General features: G+C 42.5%; 1 protein-coding gene across 6 annotated transcripts in view; it reads left to right on the plus strand.

Annotated features, from left to right (window-relative positions):
- Window positions 1-14,948, plus strand: part of NEURL1 (neuralized E3 ubiquitin protein ligase 1) — a 133,942-nt gene that overhangs the window by 110,056 nt on the left and 8,938 nt on the right. For all 6 annotated transcript variants that reach the window (XM_010714658.2, XM_010714662.3, XM_003208118.4 and 3 more), the window contains exon 4: window positions 7,620-8,300. In XM_010714658.2, the coding sequence (XP_010712960.1) occupies window positions 7,620-8,300 (681 nt within the window). The remainder of the gene's footprint in view (window positions 1-7,619; window positions 8,301-14,948) is intronic.

Consider the following 14,948-nt stretch of genomic DNA (forward strand, 5'->3'; position numbering starts at 1 on the left):
AATTGGTTAAGTTTTTCTCTTCCATCCCATTTTTTTATCACCTCTCCAAAACTGAATCATGCAAACCAAATGACTTTAGTGCTCCACCTTTGCCAGAATGTCTGGGGAGAAATGTTAATTTCTATCCAAACATATATATATATGAGGCAAAGACCAGTTCAGTGAGGTGCTAATTAAGCACTGTTGATTTCCACTCATTTCTGTTGAAGTGGAAGACATTCGTTGCCTTGCATCTAGTTCCACCGAGTCACAGCCTGGTAACTGGTTCCACTGAGTCAATGGTCTGGCTTCTTTTGTAACTCAGTTTTAAAATCTGGTGACAACTTTTGATGTGATCATAAATGATTTCTCCCACAGATGAATGCCAGCTTTAGGCTCTCTATAACCCTCGGTCTGGGATTTGGCATCTGCTCCTTCGTTACAGCAGTAATTCTCTCATGCTATACTGGCAAGACACCTGAGTATCTTAACAGTAAGCTAATTTGGACCATGTTGGTCATAGGCAAATAAATAGACTTGGATGATTGATGTATCTGTCACTCCTGCAATGAAAATGGCTGTTGTTTTGGTTAGCTTGGCTTCCAAATTGCAATGAGCAGGAAGCCAAAATTGATATGTAGCCATTAACTCCTGCTTAACCATGTGAATACACATGAAAAGCATGTGTCATCTGTTGGCCGCAAAGTGATTTCAAGCTGATGTGTTGGCAGAAGAGGTGTTTTCCATGTGACCATTGAAGTCCTGTGATGAACAAATGGGTCCCAAGGACATTGAGTTTGGAGGTGAAGAGAGAAACCTGCAGATGGAAGCAGAGGAGCAGCAGGTAGGGAATAAAGCACTGAGTGGAGGGGTAGGAAGTGAGAGGGTGTACTGTGGGGAAACCAAGTGGATTTGTTGCACACTGGGCAACCCCAAGAGATTTCAGTTAAAAGGAATTGACTGTCCCCTTAGACAAATTACCCCATCCCATGGCTTTCAGTCTATAAAACAAGAACACTGATTCTTCCTGCCTCCCACTCACTGTTTATCTCTCTTCTGTTCACGTGGCGAGGAGTATCTTCTGCTGTAGAACCAGGCAGCTGGGTCCTGATCCTGGATTCCGCTTGCTCCAGAGCAGATTTTGCTGACTCTTAGAGAGCGGCCCATGCATCCTACACATATAGCTGGTACAAGTGAAACCATCTGTTGGCTGTAGTTTTGCATATATTCCTGTAAGCGTGTGCAAAAAGAGAGGAGCCAAAGCACCGAGAGCAGAAGGAAGGAGCTTTATTTGAAATGTGCTGTTTGTACTATCAATGAAATGCAGCCATGTACATATGCAGGTACTGTATAAGTAGGTGTTTATTTAACTGATGTCCTTGATTTTATGTGGGCGTTTTGCAAGGAGAAGGAATGGTTGATCTGAGGTAATAAATTGGGCAGTTTGATTTCTCAGTTGTTCATAAAGGGAAATGTACTTTGTTGAAGTGAATTCCTAAGTATATGGCAAAGGAGGTTTTTAGTCTGAATCATTCCTTTGAGAGATTTTAAACATTTGCCTCCCACATGCTACAGTGATTCTCTGAAAGTGGCTTCATTGCATGATCTGAGAAGCTGCATTCTGGCGCCTGATGGTTTATGAGAAGTAAGCACAATGGAGTGGTCTCGGATCATATAAATTCAGGATTTAACAGTAACAGGCAGGACGGGGAGGGGCAGACCCACATGCAGCATCCCAGCACAACGACTGCCCGGGATAGTGGGGCTCTGCAGCGTTACTGAGTGCAGTGCAACCCAGCCTCCTCCAGACCTCACATGGAGAGTACAAGCTCGCAGAAAAACAAATAGTTTTACAAGTGTCTGCCCTGACATGTTGCCAGCAGGCAAGAGCACTCTGGACATGCTCTGTGAGAGGAGCTCTGTCTCTTTGTGACTGCAAGTGTGGCATCGTCTTTCTTCACTTCTCAGTTTTTCTCCTGTGTTTATTTTAAGTAAGGGTGATTTTCGCTCTCCTGTTTGCTTAGCTCCTCCCAGTGCAGCAAAACAGTTAAGATACACATGACAGAGCTCAGCACTGCTGAGTGCAGAGCATCCCGTGGTGGTGAGGACATCTTGAACACCATTGAGTTCAGCAGGCTGAATGCAGACTGGCTTCCAACGGTCTTTTAATTAGGGTGAATTCTGAACCCAGGGCCACACAGTAGCACTCCTCATTGCAGATCCAGCCAGGGCTGCTCTTCTTTGCAGTGGAGGTGGTGCTATGGGCTGCCTGACATGCAAACACCGAGGAAGTTGGCACCCATGGGGATTTAGGAGCTGGTATTGCTCCTTGTCTCCAGGTCACAATGATCTTCCTCTTTCTTTTATGAGGGATAAGTGAGAATACAGCTTGTTTTCATTTCAGTGAGTTTTCAGTCCTCAATCACCTTAAAGTACACAATAAATGCAGCTATAAATGATGTATGGAAATTGCTCTGGTTACTTCTGGGCTGAAATGTGGTGGTTTCCTAGCTGCATGCCTCAGCGCAGTAGAACTGAATCAGCAGGGGAGCAAAGATTGCCTCATCACCACACGGGCAGACTTGGCAGAGCCGGCAGCTGTGTTGGAGTGCAGGTAGCATTAAAACCCACACTCCTACGATGGGGAGTATGGGGCTGTGTGTGACCAAGAGTTTCCAGGAGCACGGGTTTACTTCTTGTCTTATGACTGGTTGCTTTTTCCAATTGCCTTTGAGTGTGATGCTATTTTACAGCCCAGTACATCTGCCTCGTATTTCAGACACATCACCCTGCAATGGAGAAGCTTTGCCAAATGGGCTGTTAGCTGCACGAGTCTGCTGTAGGCTGTGGAGGAGATGGTGCATTCCAGCATGGTGGGAATATTGCGCTATAAATCTTTCTGCAGCTGTATATTTGCATAGAGTATTCTTGTGGAAGATGTCTTTTGGTAGTTCAGCATCTGTGAAATTCGTTGGTCATGGAAATTGTATAGCAAGCACCAGTACTTGCTAAAAATACTATTATCCAGTGAAATGAGGAATTGAAAAATGAGAAATGCATCTACAAAAAAAAAAAAAAAAATAGAGAAAGAACAGAAGGAGGGAAAGAACATAGGGCTGTGCATAGGAAAGAGCAAGCCAGCACGTTTCTGACTTTACCAATTTTTTACTCTTTGCTTAGTAACACAGGACTGAAATGCAAGGAATCACTCAGTTGTTCCTTGTCTTCTCAACATTTCTCTTTTTTAGGAGGGAAGAAATGTGATAGGTTCTTCGGTTGTCTATGTGATTCCCCATATCCTAAGGTGTTGAGATTTTTTTATTATTATTATTTTTATTTTTTTTGTAGTCCCAAGTCTCAAGTTTGGTTTATTTATATTACGTCTTCTGTAGCTCATTCTGGAGCACAGTCACAGCTCTCATAGTCTGAAGAAATACAATTTATGTGAGGCTTTAGGTTTGCACCTCAGAAAATTCATGGAGAGGAGATCTGTTTCCTTAGAACTTCTAGTTAAATCTGGAGTTCCTGGTGTATGTTTGTGTGCACCAAGTTTGCTCTGCCTGCTCAGATCCTGTTCAAGTGTGTGAATCCTAGCTGCTCACGACCTTGGAAAGTCAAGTCTTTAGGCAATGGCAAACAAAACTGAAAATGAAAAGAGAAAGGAAATAATGATTTGACAGTCTGACAGCAGTACATCCCCTCTGGGTTTGTACAGGGCTGAATTATCTGTGCGTGCTGGTGGCTGGTGTTTGAATGTGCATGTAGCTGTAGTAAACATGCATGTATATGGTATCTGTAATAAATATGTACTATGACTATTATGCATGTGTAAGGAAATGATCTTAAGAAGTCAGTGTTTGGCAGCAGTTCAAATACAGGGCAGCAGTGACATACTTCTGATCTGGATACAGTGACTCTGGCTGTATCTGGCTGCTCCCCAGCTACTCATAACTGCTGCTTTCAAGTGTTACTGCAGTTGCTTTGAGCCTGCAGGAGGAAGAGCAGGAGGCTCTTCCATGCCCTTGGAGCAGAAAAACAGAGAGCTTTGAAGCCTCTGGTCTGAGGAAGATTCCTCAAGTTAATTTTGTATGCAAGGAACCAGCTGCTGAGAATATAAATTTTGCAGATAAACACTGCTAAAGAGGGAGAGAAAACAGAAGACTGCTGAACTGCTCAAGTGCCCTTCATCTCTACTTTGCTAAATAAATTACTCCTACTCATTTTTTTCTTAAAGCCAGATAAAGATACGAAGGGATTTGTGAAGTTAGACATCCTTTGCAAAAATTCAGTGTCTTGGGTTTGTCAGCAGATGAGCAGAAAAACTGTGTTTAGTAGAAATCCATTCTGCTTTGGCTAAGTCTGTATTGCTTCTGGAAAGCCGAAGTCTATAAATCCAGCACTGGCATCAGGACTGCACCGGTGCAGCGCTCAGCCAAAGCTCTCTGAAAGGGCACCTGGACTGCCAGCCTATGTTGAGCTGTGCGTGGAGCTGGCCGGCTTGTTGCTGGTACCCTGGGTAAAGCTGTCTATGACAGCTTGTGAGAGCTGCGGTCTTCACTCACAACTCCATCTATTCTCATACAAGGGGATACAGCTGTCTTTTCCCAAAGAAATGCTGCCCCAGCTTTCTTATGCAAGTAATCTTGTAAGCCTGAATATTGCATAAAAAGCGATGATTACTAAATTCTTCGGGCTGGAATTGGTTGACCTCTTCAGCAATGGGCCCTTGAACTGGTTTCATATTGCACTGTCTCATCAGATAGAAACATCCTCTCTTTTTGATGTGTACTCCAGTTTTGTCTCTGCAACAATAAATGCCTTTACAGGCATTAAAGACGGCTTGTAAACGTTGTGCAGGAACAAGGCTGTGCAATGGACTGCTGCAGCATGATCTGCTTGATCTGTGTTAGCGAAGTGATAAATGAAGCTTTAGTGGAAGAAAACAACTCATTTCTGAGTTCTTCTAGTGAAAGAAACTGCTCCATTGCCTCATTTGTTTCACAGTTCACCAGAATTATTCTTATAACCCTCAGCTGTTATCAGTTACACCAGATAAGTGGCTTTCTACATCTCTTCTGACTTATCTACCACTCCAAAAGATGAATCCCACTGTTTTTTAACTTCATGTTCAGTGGGATTCTTTTTCTTTAGCTGAATATTTTGAGATTTGTGAAAAAAATAGATCCCTGGAGCAGGCCAGCAACTCTTAGAGACTCATCTCTAAATTTTCACAACCCCATTTCAAACGCCAGTCAACTACAATCCTTTTTTCCATGGATATTTGCAAACATTAATGAACTAACTCTCGCGTTCAGTCCCATATGCTTGAGACATCCCTTATATGGCTAGGCATCTGAGCTACTGATAGATCTGAGTAGAACAGTTGGAAGCATAGCCCTGGTTTGCTATCACTGCCATGTGTCTTGGCTGCAGAAGAACTTCATCTCTCTTAACCTCTTTTCAGATGGAAAGAGATATTTTGTCCAGTAGCCAAAGGGAAATGCAAGCATCCTGGTGGAAAACAAGCTGTTTCAAAACCCTGGCTGCAAGCTACCCACACATCACAGTTGTCAGCTAGGCTGCACATGCATGGTTACAGGGAATAAAATAGAGGGGACCTTCTGTTCCTATTCAGAAAGGTCTCTACCCATTCACCTATACCAAAGGATCATCGTCGGCTGCCAGTGTTAATTTGTTCTCCTATGTGGGTTTACAGCCAGAGGAAGGCAAAATAAGTCTAATTCTATCCAGCAGGGACACTTGCAATGCAAATGTGAGCCCATATATTAAAAAGCATTAAGGCAACCTGCTTCTATATCACTTGGGGTAATTTTTTATTTTATTTATTCCTCTTTTTCATTAACATCTGGGAAGAGAAGCCAGAATATAAGTATGGGGAAAATTAAATACGAGAAACAACAAAGTTTTTTTTTGTTTTGTTTTGTTTTTTTTGTTTGTTTTTTTGTTTTTTGTTTTTGACACTGTGCTTCCCATGTAATAGCAGATTATTTAAAGAGGAGCCTGGAATAATCCAGTTTAAGCAAAGCAGAGATCTCTCCTGAAGCCAAACTGTGTGTGGGTGTGCTCTTGTCAGGGCTCCCAGAAGAGGAGGGCAGGGAAGGCTGTTAGTCAGACCTTGCATGTTGCAGGAAATATTGGTTATTCAGTAGCTGGCAATTTTCCTTGGCATGCCAATATGGAACTAGTGCTCTGGTGTATCAGGGAAGGGTGCATCCCATTGGGAAAATTCTTATATAACTTGAGTTCCTGCTCCTTTGTTGCCATAAAAGAAAAACCCGGGGAGATGTGGCTGGAAAAGGTGCACACTGCAAAGGTCTTGCATATGGATTGGGAATGAGTCTCCACTCCTCTTCCTCTTCTTGCTGATCCACCTTGTGCCCTGTTTGCTGCAGGTCCCAGCCTGAGATGTGGTGGTGTGGCTTTGTGCCACTGGTGGGGGATTCTGTTGTAAGGGGTAGTCTTATCTTGTGATGTTTGGAACCTGGCTTGAAGCCACAATGCAGTCGTAGAATCATAGTCCTGCTTGGTGCAGGCATAGCTCCTGTAGATCACTCAATATGGATCATAGCTTAATGTAACCTTTAAAGAGTTACCCACATGCTCAGGTTTCTCTCAGTGTCTTTATACAATTCAGCTTCTTAAAGTTCAGGAAGTTAAACATATATATATATAAATCTTTTCATGATCTCACTTACTTTTATAATCTCCTCAAATAATGTTGTGGGTTGTTTTTTTTTTTTTTTTCCTTCAGCTTATTGCTCTTCGAAATTTCTATGGCAACAGTGTAGCTAAGAATATGTTAAGTAATAGTAATTTATGCATTAAAGCCAGGCCATTACGATCCTTAGAAAAAGAATAAATTGATGATTAGCTCTTGAAACAGTAGGGGAAATGAGCAAAAAGAATAAGGTGCAATTCTGTTTCCATTGATGGATTTTGCGCATGTGCAAGCACCATCTTTGTTATATATCTATGTGTTTGATTTTTAATCTTTTATCATGTCAATTATAGATGATTGTACGTTATTTATAGAAAACTGCATATGCCCAAGTTCTACTCTGTGAAATCCATATTTGTACTGATTTGCAGTAAGGACCAGACCACTAATGATTAATTATATTCAGGAATACAAATTAAATTTCATATGATGATAAATAAATTAAAACTGAACATAGCATTCATTTTAAAACAAAAAAATGTCTAGTTAGAAATTCATTTCCTAAACCTATGTGAATTATTGTAGACGATGAACAGCGCATGAAACCTCAGAGCCTGGGTAAATATTGATTGGCATGTCCGGAGTGTATTTCATACATTTACCCTCTGCTTCCCCTCTCCAAGGAGACCTTCCCCGGGTCAATTCTTTCCATCGATTTTGAGTCTGCCTACTCAGAAAATGATGCTGATGTGAAGAGCACAAGAACAGCCATTGATTGCAAATACGTTTTATGATACTCCGCTTCCATGTTTGAAAGACAGAAAATTTACTAATGGTAGTAGCTTTCTGATCTTCCCTTTTAAATATCTCAATCAAACCGATAGCATTTAGCTGATTCCTGGATGTTGTCACTCTCTGCAAAGCGATACCTATTTTTGCTTTCTCTTGTCCTTCCCCACAGACAGTGAAATCATTCCTCCTGACTGCCTGCGGCCCCGCTCCTTCACCGCCATCCGCCGGCCATCGCTGCGGCGGGATACAGAGGACACGCGCCTCTCAGTCAGCCTGTGTGACCTCAACCTGCAGGAGGAGAGCTTCCACGTGACAGCCACCACCTGCCCCATCCCGCAGAACTCCCTCAACTCCCAGCACTCCCACCTCCTCCCCTCCCAGCTCGAAAGCGACCTCCGCTTCCACCACCTCCGGGGAGCCCACGTCAAAATCCTCGATGACCAAACTGTGGCCCGCTTGGAGCACGCCCGGGAGGAGAGGACTTTGGTTTTCACCAGCAGACCCCTTCGGATCAACGAGACCATTTTCGTCAAGATTAACAAGTCCAACGCTGCGCGCACGGGGACGCTGTCCTACGGGGTGACGTCCTGCGACCCCAGCACCCTTAGGCCCAGCGACCTCCCCTATAACCCCGAGTCCTTGGTTGACCGAAAGGAGTTCTGGGCTGTGTGCCGAGTTCTGGTGCCCCTCCAGAGTGGAGACATTCTGGGATTTATGGTGAATTCAGACGGTGAGCTGCACCTGAGTCACAACGGGACCAGCACCGGCATGCAAGTCTGCGTGGACTCTTCACAGCCCCTCTGGATGTTCTTTGGCTTACATGGTGCCGTCATGCAGATCCGTGTGCTAGGTAGGTCTCACCCCCACCTTTCTCAAAACCTTGCACACAGAACAGGAAGGTGGGATCTGTTGTTGGTAAAGGGAGAAGGAATGGAAAAGCTGATGTTTCCCTTCCTATTCTAGGATCAGGTACTAACTTTTTTTTTTTTAAGGGAAAACACAGTAAAGGCATTTATGTAGCGCATGGCTATGACGTTCAAGACTTTTTGCACTTCTATAGCATCTTTCATCTGATGATCTCAAAGCTCTGTTCAGATAATAAATTAAACCTGAGAGACCTTCACTGAGTATAGATGAGTCACTGTGGACCTAGGTGAAGCAAGGGTGAAGGAGAGGTGGTTTGTTCTGAGCTAATCTGGGGCATAGCCAGCAAGACAAATGACTGATTCCCTTTTCTATGTGTTAGCTCTCCGACATGTCTGATTTCCAGAAAGAGTGGTCCCCTTGCTTCCTCCAGGCTCATATGTGAGAGGTAGGCTGGAAAGCAGAGAGAGAACCCTGTGCTTTGTAATCACAGAGATGTGCAGAGCATGGCGCTGAACAGTGCAACAGAGGAGGGATTTTGTGCTCCAGCTTTAATTAAGGCAGCATAGCCCACTAGGTGTGGTGGACTTGTCAAGCTGGCCTCTTTCTCTTGACGTTTTTTACTCTACTTTTAAGCTCTGTTGGCCAAAATACTTTTTATTTAAATGCTGAAGAGTGGAGGGAAAGGCCTTGAAATAGCATTTGTTTAGGAACAAATTGACTTGATCCCCTTTGTGTCTAGATACAGGGCCATAGGCTTAGGATGTATTTGACCTTGAATTTGGAACATAATATGGATCTGCTGGTGTCAGTGTCAGAAAGCAGATAGATAATGGTTTCTTAGAATGTGAAGTCCTTCTCTAACTGGAAATTATCCTTTCTTGCTTATACTGTTATATCCATATAGATTTAAATATATATATATTTTTTGTTTTGTTTCAAAGCCCCTCAAAAGCCCCTCTTAACCAGCAGAAAAGAAAAAAAATAACCAACCGAAGCATAACCAGCACCTCTTTTCTTAGGATTTATGTACAGTCTTCGAAGATAAATCATGATGAACACACACATACGTCTGCAGGTCCAGTTCACAGTCTAAACCAGTCTGAACTGCCCTAAATGATTTGCTTGAAGTTGACCATAGGCCTATGCTGTGAGTGTTTTGTGGCCATTAACAGATCACAGATGACAAATGTAATACTGCAGTTTATTTCCAGGAGCCCAAGACTCAATCCCTGATAATTCAACCTGATGATTTTTGTTGTGGGTACAGTACGTAATCCATGGCTAGCTCTGCTCTCCACCAACACATCATTGTTATAATGGTAGGTGAAGTCAAACAGACCCCAGTCAAAGCAGGAAGATTAAATGCTTCTGTATGTGTAAGAAGGAAAGCCTGCTCAGGTCATTGAGCTGCTGGTCAAACTAGTAATCAGCATGTACTTCCTTTCATATGAGATCACCAATGTGATCCATTTTCCATTGACAATCTGCTGAGCTGGAAAAAATCCTTTCTACCTGTATTTGTATGCACATAATAGATTTTTCCTGACCTCTGTCACAGGAGAAGCTGAAAATAGGGTATTGTTCTTATGTGGAATGTAAATGAAGAGAACTGAACTTGTTGACCTCACTTTGTTCAGTGATAGGATAGGACCCCACAGGATGTACAGCTTTAGCCACATCAGCGTGGGCAGCAAACTGCTGTCTCCCAGTTAACAGCTATAGAATTGGAGTTTACCAATAACTTTTAATAAGTGTTAAAACGCAAATCAAGTTTTTCAGGCCTATTTTTCCAGTGTAATAATGCTGGAAGCAGTACATTGCCAGTATCAGTATAGTGCTGCTGCACTCGTGCTGTCCCAATACTGCCTATCTCTGTACCTGCAGTAATTATGTAGATCATCAATACCCTGAGAAAAGGTGCAGAAAATAATGAGCTACCATCTCTAGCTTTTGCAGTGCTATTAGGGAGGTGAGGTGCACTGTTTGCACTGCCGTGGAACAGATTATGGCACTTGCCATAAAATCTGTCATTATGATATTAGAAAACGTAAGAGGAATATAAAGTATTCATCTTTCTAATGACAAGCTCAATCTCCAGAATGCAAACAAGAGTAATTTTGTGTGATCTATCTTTTGTAGTTTGATTTTTATCTCAAAGGAGAAGACATGTTTATAGTCATCTTTTCTAGCTTTAATGGAAAACGTGAAGTTCCATATCCTTGAAAGAAATGAGACAGAAATACTGCAAGAGGCATAATTGTACCAAACCTATCTGAAATAGCAGATGCCATTCTTATTCTGGGGGCTTGCCATTATTAGAGCAATCAAAGCAGTGCTATGGAGTGTTAAAGGAACGTCAGGCATAGAGCAGTGTAAAATATAGCTAATGAAAATTGCTGTTTCTGCTTCCTCTCTATGTTTTCTGCTTTTCTGGGGAGGATGGAGAAGGTGGAAAGTGCCACTACCACCACTCTTGCAGTTTCTTTTTTTTTTATTTTTTTTTTTTTTTTTTTTTTTTTTTTTGTATTTTTGTCCTTTTTGTTACCCTGCCATGGGGAAAAGAAATGAAACCCAACTACTGCTATAACACAGTGAGAGACCACAATCATTTGTAGTGGGAGGTGGAAGGATGTCAGTTTGGTGCAAAGAAAATATTAAAAGGCAGCTTGGCCACATGGAGGGAAGATAAATGGAAGAGGAGGGCACTTTAAGATAGCAGATAATAGTATAAGAAATATCAAGCTTCTCGCAAATGAAGAGAGACAAATTTAAATTAGATATAAGTGAGGGTAATTAACAACAGGAACCAAGAATTGAAGGGGGCAATAGATCTTTTTGTCAGGATTGGAAACCTTTCTAAATATTTCATTTGCAAACCCAGAATTTTAGGCATGTGAAATGAAACAGATTTTGCACATCTTTTAGGAATTCCATTTGTTCTGGTTTAGGTTTTCTGTCTCTCTTTCTTTTTCTTTCTTTCTTTCTTTCTCTTTTTCTTTTTTCTTTTTTTTCCTCCAGTCATCATTTCTATACAGTAGACAAAACCAGCCTATTAAATTTGATTTACTGTTTTTAGGTTTTGCTGGTAAACATTTCAGCTCTCACGCAGTTTTAGCGACAGCTTTGAAGAGCTGAAATGAACCAGCCTGGACACACTGGTCTGGTTTTGGTGGTGTAATTCATTTATGAAGTTAAACTGATCACCCCCATAAGGATTTACAGTGTATGACTCACGTCTAGAGGAGCTATCACAGCAATGAGTTTATATATTTAGCATTTGGGGAGCCAAATGGTTGGGGATACTCTTTCATTTGCTTGTGCCTCAGAGTGAATCACCAGTATGTGAAACATTCTTCATCTCCTTTGCATTGTTTTTGTGTGTGTCTGTGTGTGTGTTTCCCATGTGAATTTTATCCTTTCCAGTTATATAGGGGTTCTCTTTTGAGCGATGAAATAACATGTACCATCAGCAGTCATATTGGTGAAGCTGAGTTGCTACCTTATCTGTGTCTTTTCTGTCTGTGCTCCTCAGTAACTCCAGCCCCACCACAAAAGCTGCCCAATACTGCAGCTCCCTGGATGTGTCCTTATGCAGGCCGAGAACCTGTACTTGGTGTGCGTAGATCTGTGCTTATATCCACACTGGTGAATGCAGATGTGTGTGGGCTAAGCTGTCCTGCCTCCTGCACTGTGAGATGGAGCTCCTACATAGCTGCCCATTGCAAGATATTTAGAAATTAATTGCTGCTGAAATTTCTATCCTCTTTTCATACTGGCTGAAATTTGGTCAGTGGGATCAAAATGGAAGGGGCAGCGGGGGAGAGCCTGGTGGAGGACTACTGATGGAACAACTATGAATCCTTGCTTCCTCAGGATTCCCTACAGCAGCAGTTGGCAAAGGACCAAAATGGAGGAGAAGGGGGGCTCAGGAGGGTACTGCAGAGTAGTGTGAAAAATGAGTGAAAAGAGTTACTAATTAATGCTTCCTGGAAAGTAGTCCACTTGTCCTAATGCCTGTTCATTAACTCTCCTCTTGTGTGTGGTTTTATCTTTCCTCGCAAGCAGCCTTTGGCTTGGTTCTAGTGCTGTGTAGATCCTTCCATTCCTGTCCAGTTTTCTGTTTATTGTTTTGAAAGAGAATTAGCACAAAGGGAAGCTGTTGTGCTAGAGTGGACCAGGGTGCTTTACACCTTGTCTCCAGGAAAACTGCATGCTCACAGAGAGTTGTATGCCATGAAATATTTGTCTTTTGTGATCCATGTCAGCCACCTGCTTGTGGCTTGTGCCATTCAGCACATAAACCCATGCTTTGCCTGGGCAAGTCAAAGAGCACTGCCTTGTGTACTGAGCTATCAGCCAGCATCTGGTAAAGGCTGCGTAGAACAAGCAGACCTCCTCTTAGTGACAGCCTCTCCCTGTCTATACTTCCCTCCGTAACAGGGAAGGTGATTATCACAACTGGGATAATAAACTGTTCCTGATGCAATGAGGTTTTCATAACAAGTGATGTATAGATCTCCCTTATCTCCTAATGTCTTTGTTTGCCTGCAGTGAATGTACAGGATACAGGATCATATACCAGCTTCTTTGAATTACTGCTCGTGTCAGGAGATAAAATCTGCCTATTTTTTGAACTAACACTGGCAAGAATTAGTTATTCTGGCTACTGAGAGAATGACACAGCAGACTAAACTCCTTCTTTTCCTTCTTTGTCAAATGCCTTTTCATCCAGCTGCGTGTCCCATGGAAATTCAGAACAGTGCTAGCTGAGGAAAGTGGAAATATTTATCTGTGTATCTGCCACCCTATTTAGACATGTCCCTCCTGGCGGAGTGCGGAGCTTGGAGGAGCAGGGTTAGGCAGTGGTTTCCCTTTTGCTCACAGAACCACTTTTTCTGTGGTATCTCAGTTACCCTGAGCCCAATGTCCTATGTGAGATGGAACGGAAAATGCACAGCTTATGAGCCTTTCTGGTCAGAGTAATTAATACCTGTGCTCTTTTAGCTCCAGTTCTCCTTTTCATGCATCTTGTCTGCTTAATCCAGGCTCCTTTTTTGACCTCTTGTTGATCCAAGTATCTGTCTGGGTGCTTTGTTGGGCTAGAGTGTGAGATGGAGCCCCTTAGATGCTCTTTCACTTCAGTTCAGCTAGATGCTCATTGCATGGTGCCCATGCCTGAGGGACTTTTCAGGATGAAGTGCTGAATAACTGTTCATCTTCACCCTTCGGGTCAGAAAAGACACCAGCTGGAATGTACATTTGCCATGTGCTCTTTGCCTTCAGAAAGTTCCAGTACTGTCTGGAGCTTTCATTTTTCTTTCTTAACCGCACTGTGGGTAATGGATGTGCTGGTGCCCTGCTGCCCTTCTGGACACAGCAAACAACAGTGTTCCAATGAAGCCATAAAGCAGCCTCCATTTCTGATCCACAGGAAAGTCTAAACTCTTGTTCTCTGTGATTTGGATCTAACTTTTACTTTCCCAAACTGTGGTTAAGTCTGACACCCATCTGTAAACATAAGTTTTATGGTTTTGCATGCAGAATCTGCCATGCTGCATTATGACCTATTTCTGGACATTTCTGTAGCATAATGCAAAATTCCTTGTGTTTTCATAGGCTTGCAAAGAACAAATTGTAGTATTGTTCTGCTCAGAAATGTAATATTGTTCTGTTCAGAATTAAAATCACCCAGGCAATACTGAAAGCAAAAATAACCATGGATCATCAACTGATGTCGATCACCTGAGAGGTAGAGATGCACTGCAGCACAGAGGCCAGGCTCTGAGAGCATAGCTGTCCATGAACATTGAGCCCAAGAGGAAGGAAGCTCTGGTTTCTGGTAAATGCTGTATTGTTCCCATCGCCGTGGGAACATAACAACTGGCTGTGTAAATACACGTGTTTTATAGCATTCAAAAGTGATGGATATGATTACATCCTTCCCTAGCATTATTGTTGATCTTTAACTACCATGTGCCCAGGCAACTGCAGGTGCTTTGTTCCTTTGTTTCAGTGTGATTTGAATGTCCCTCTTGGGCAAGACCTGGGTGGCCCCATGGGACAGAATAGCTCTCCTGCAGCCTTGGCAGGAGGCAAGAAAATGTGATAATGTGCATAAATTTATATAGCTGCTCTTTGGAATGGAGCATGCTGCAGAGAGAGCTGTCATTTTAGCATTGAGACAATCACACTGAAACTGTGTTTGGTATTTGCAACTCACTCTATAGTTGACAGAACATTTGCATTAGTGAAAGCTAGTTACTGAAATAAAATGTGGAATGATTCAGTCACTGCAAGGCTTGTCTTGCTAAGAGTCACCCCTTCATGGATGTACCACTGAAGAAATACTAAGGTGTCAAGTGAGAGGTGTTTGTCTGACATCTGCCTGGTGAATGCTAACAGAAAGAAACTTGGTCTTTCTGGGAAAGGGTGGGGGAAGAACCCCAAGGCACTTTGTTTGCCAATAGATTGCAACGCCAAGAGAAGGTATGTTAGGTACAGTTCCAGTTCCCCATTGCATCTTTGGTATTGGCTTTTTCTCCTGCAATACACAGAATAGCTTTGGAATTCCACCAAATTCTGTGCTCTCTAATAGATAAATGTATCTACCTTTTTTCTTTTTTTTTTTTCT

This window comes from Meleagris gallopavo, chromosome 8 (genome assembly GCF_000146605.3).
Source record: "Meleagris gallopavo isolate NT-WF06-2002-E0010 breed Aviagen turkey brand Nicholas breeding stock chromosome 8, Turkey_5.1, whole genome shotgun sequence".
In the NCBI taxonomy this organism is placed as follows: Eukaryota; Metazoa; Chordata; class Aves; order Galliformes; family Phasianidae; genus Meleagris; species Meleagris gallopavo.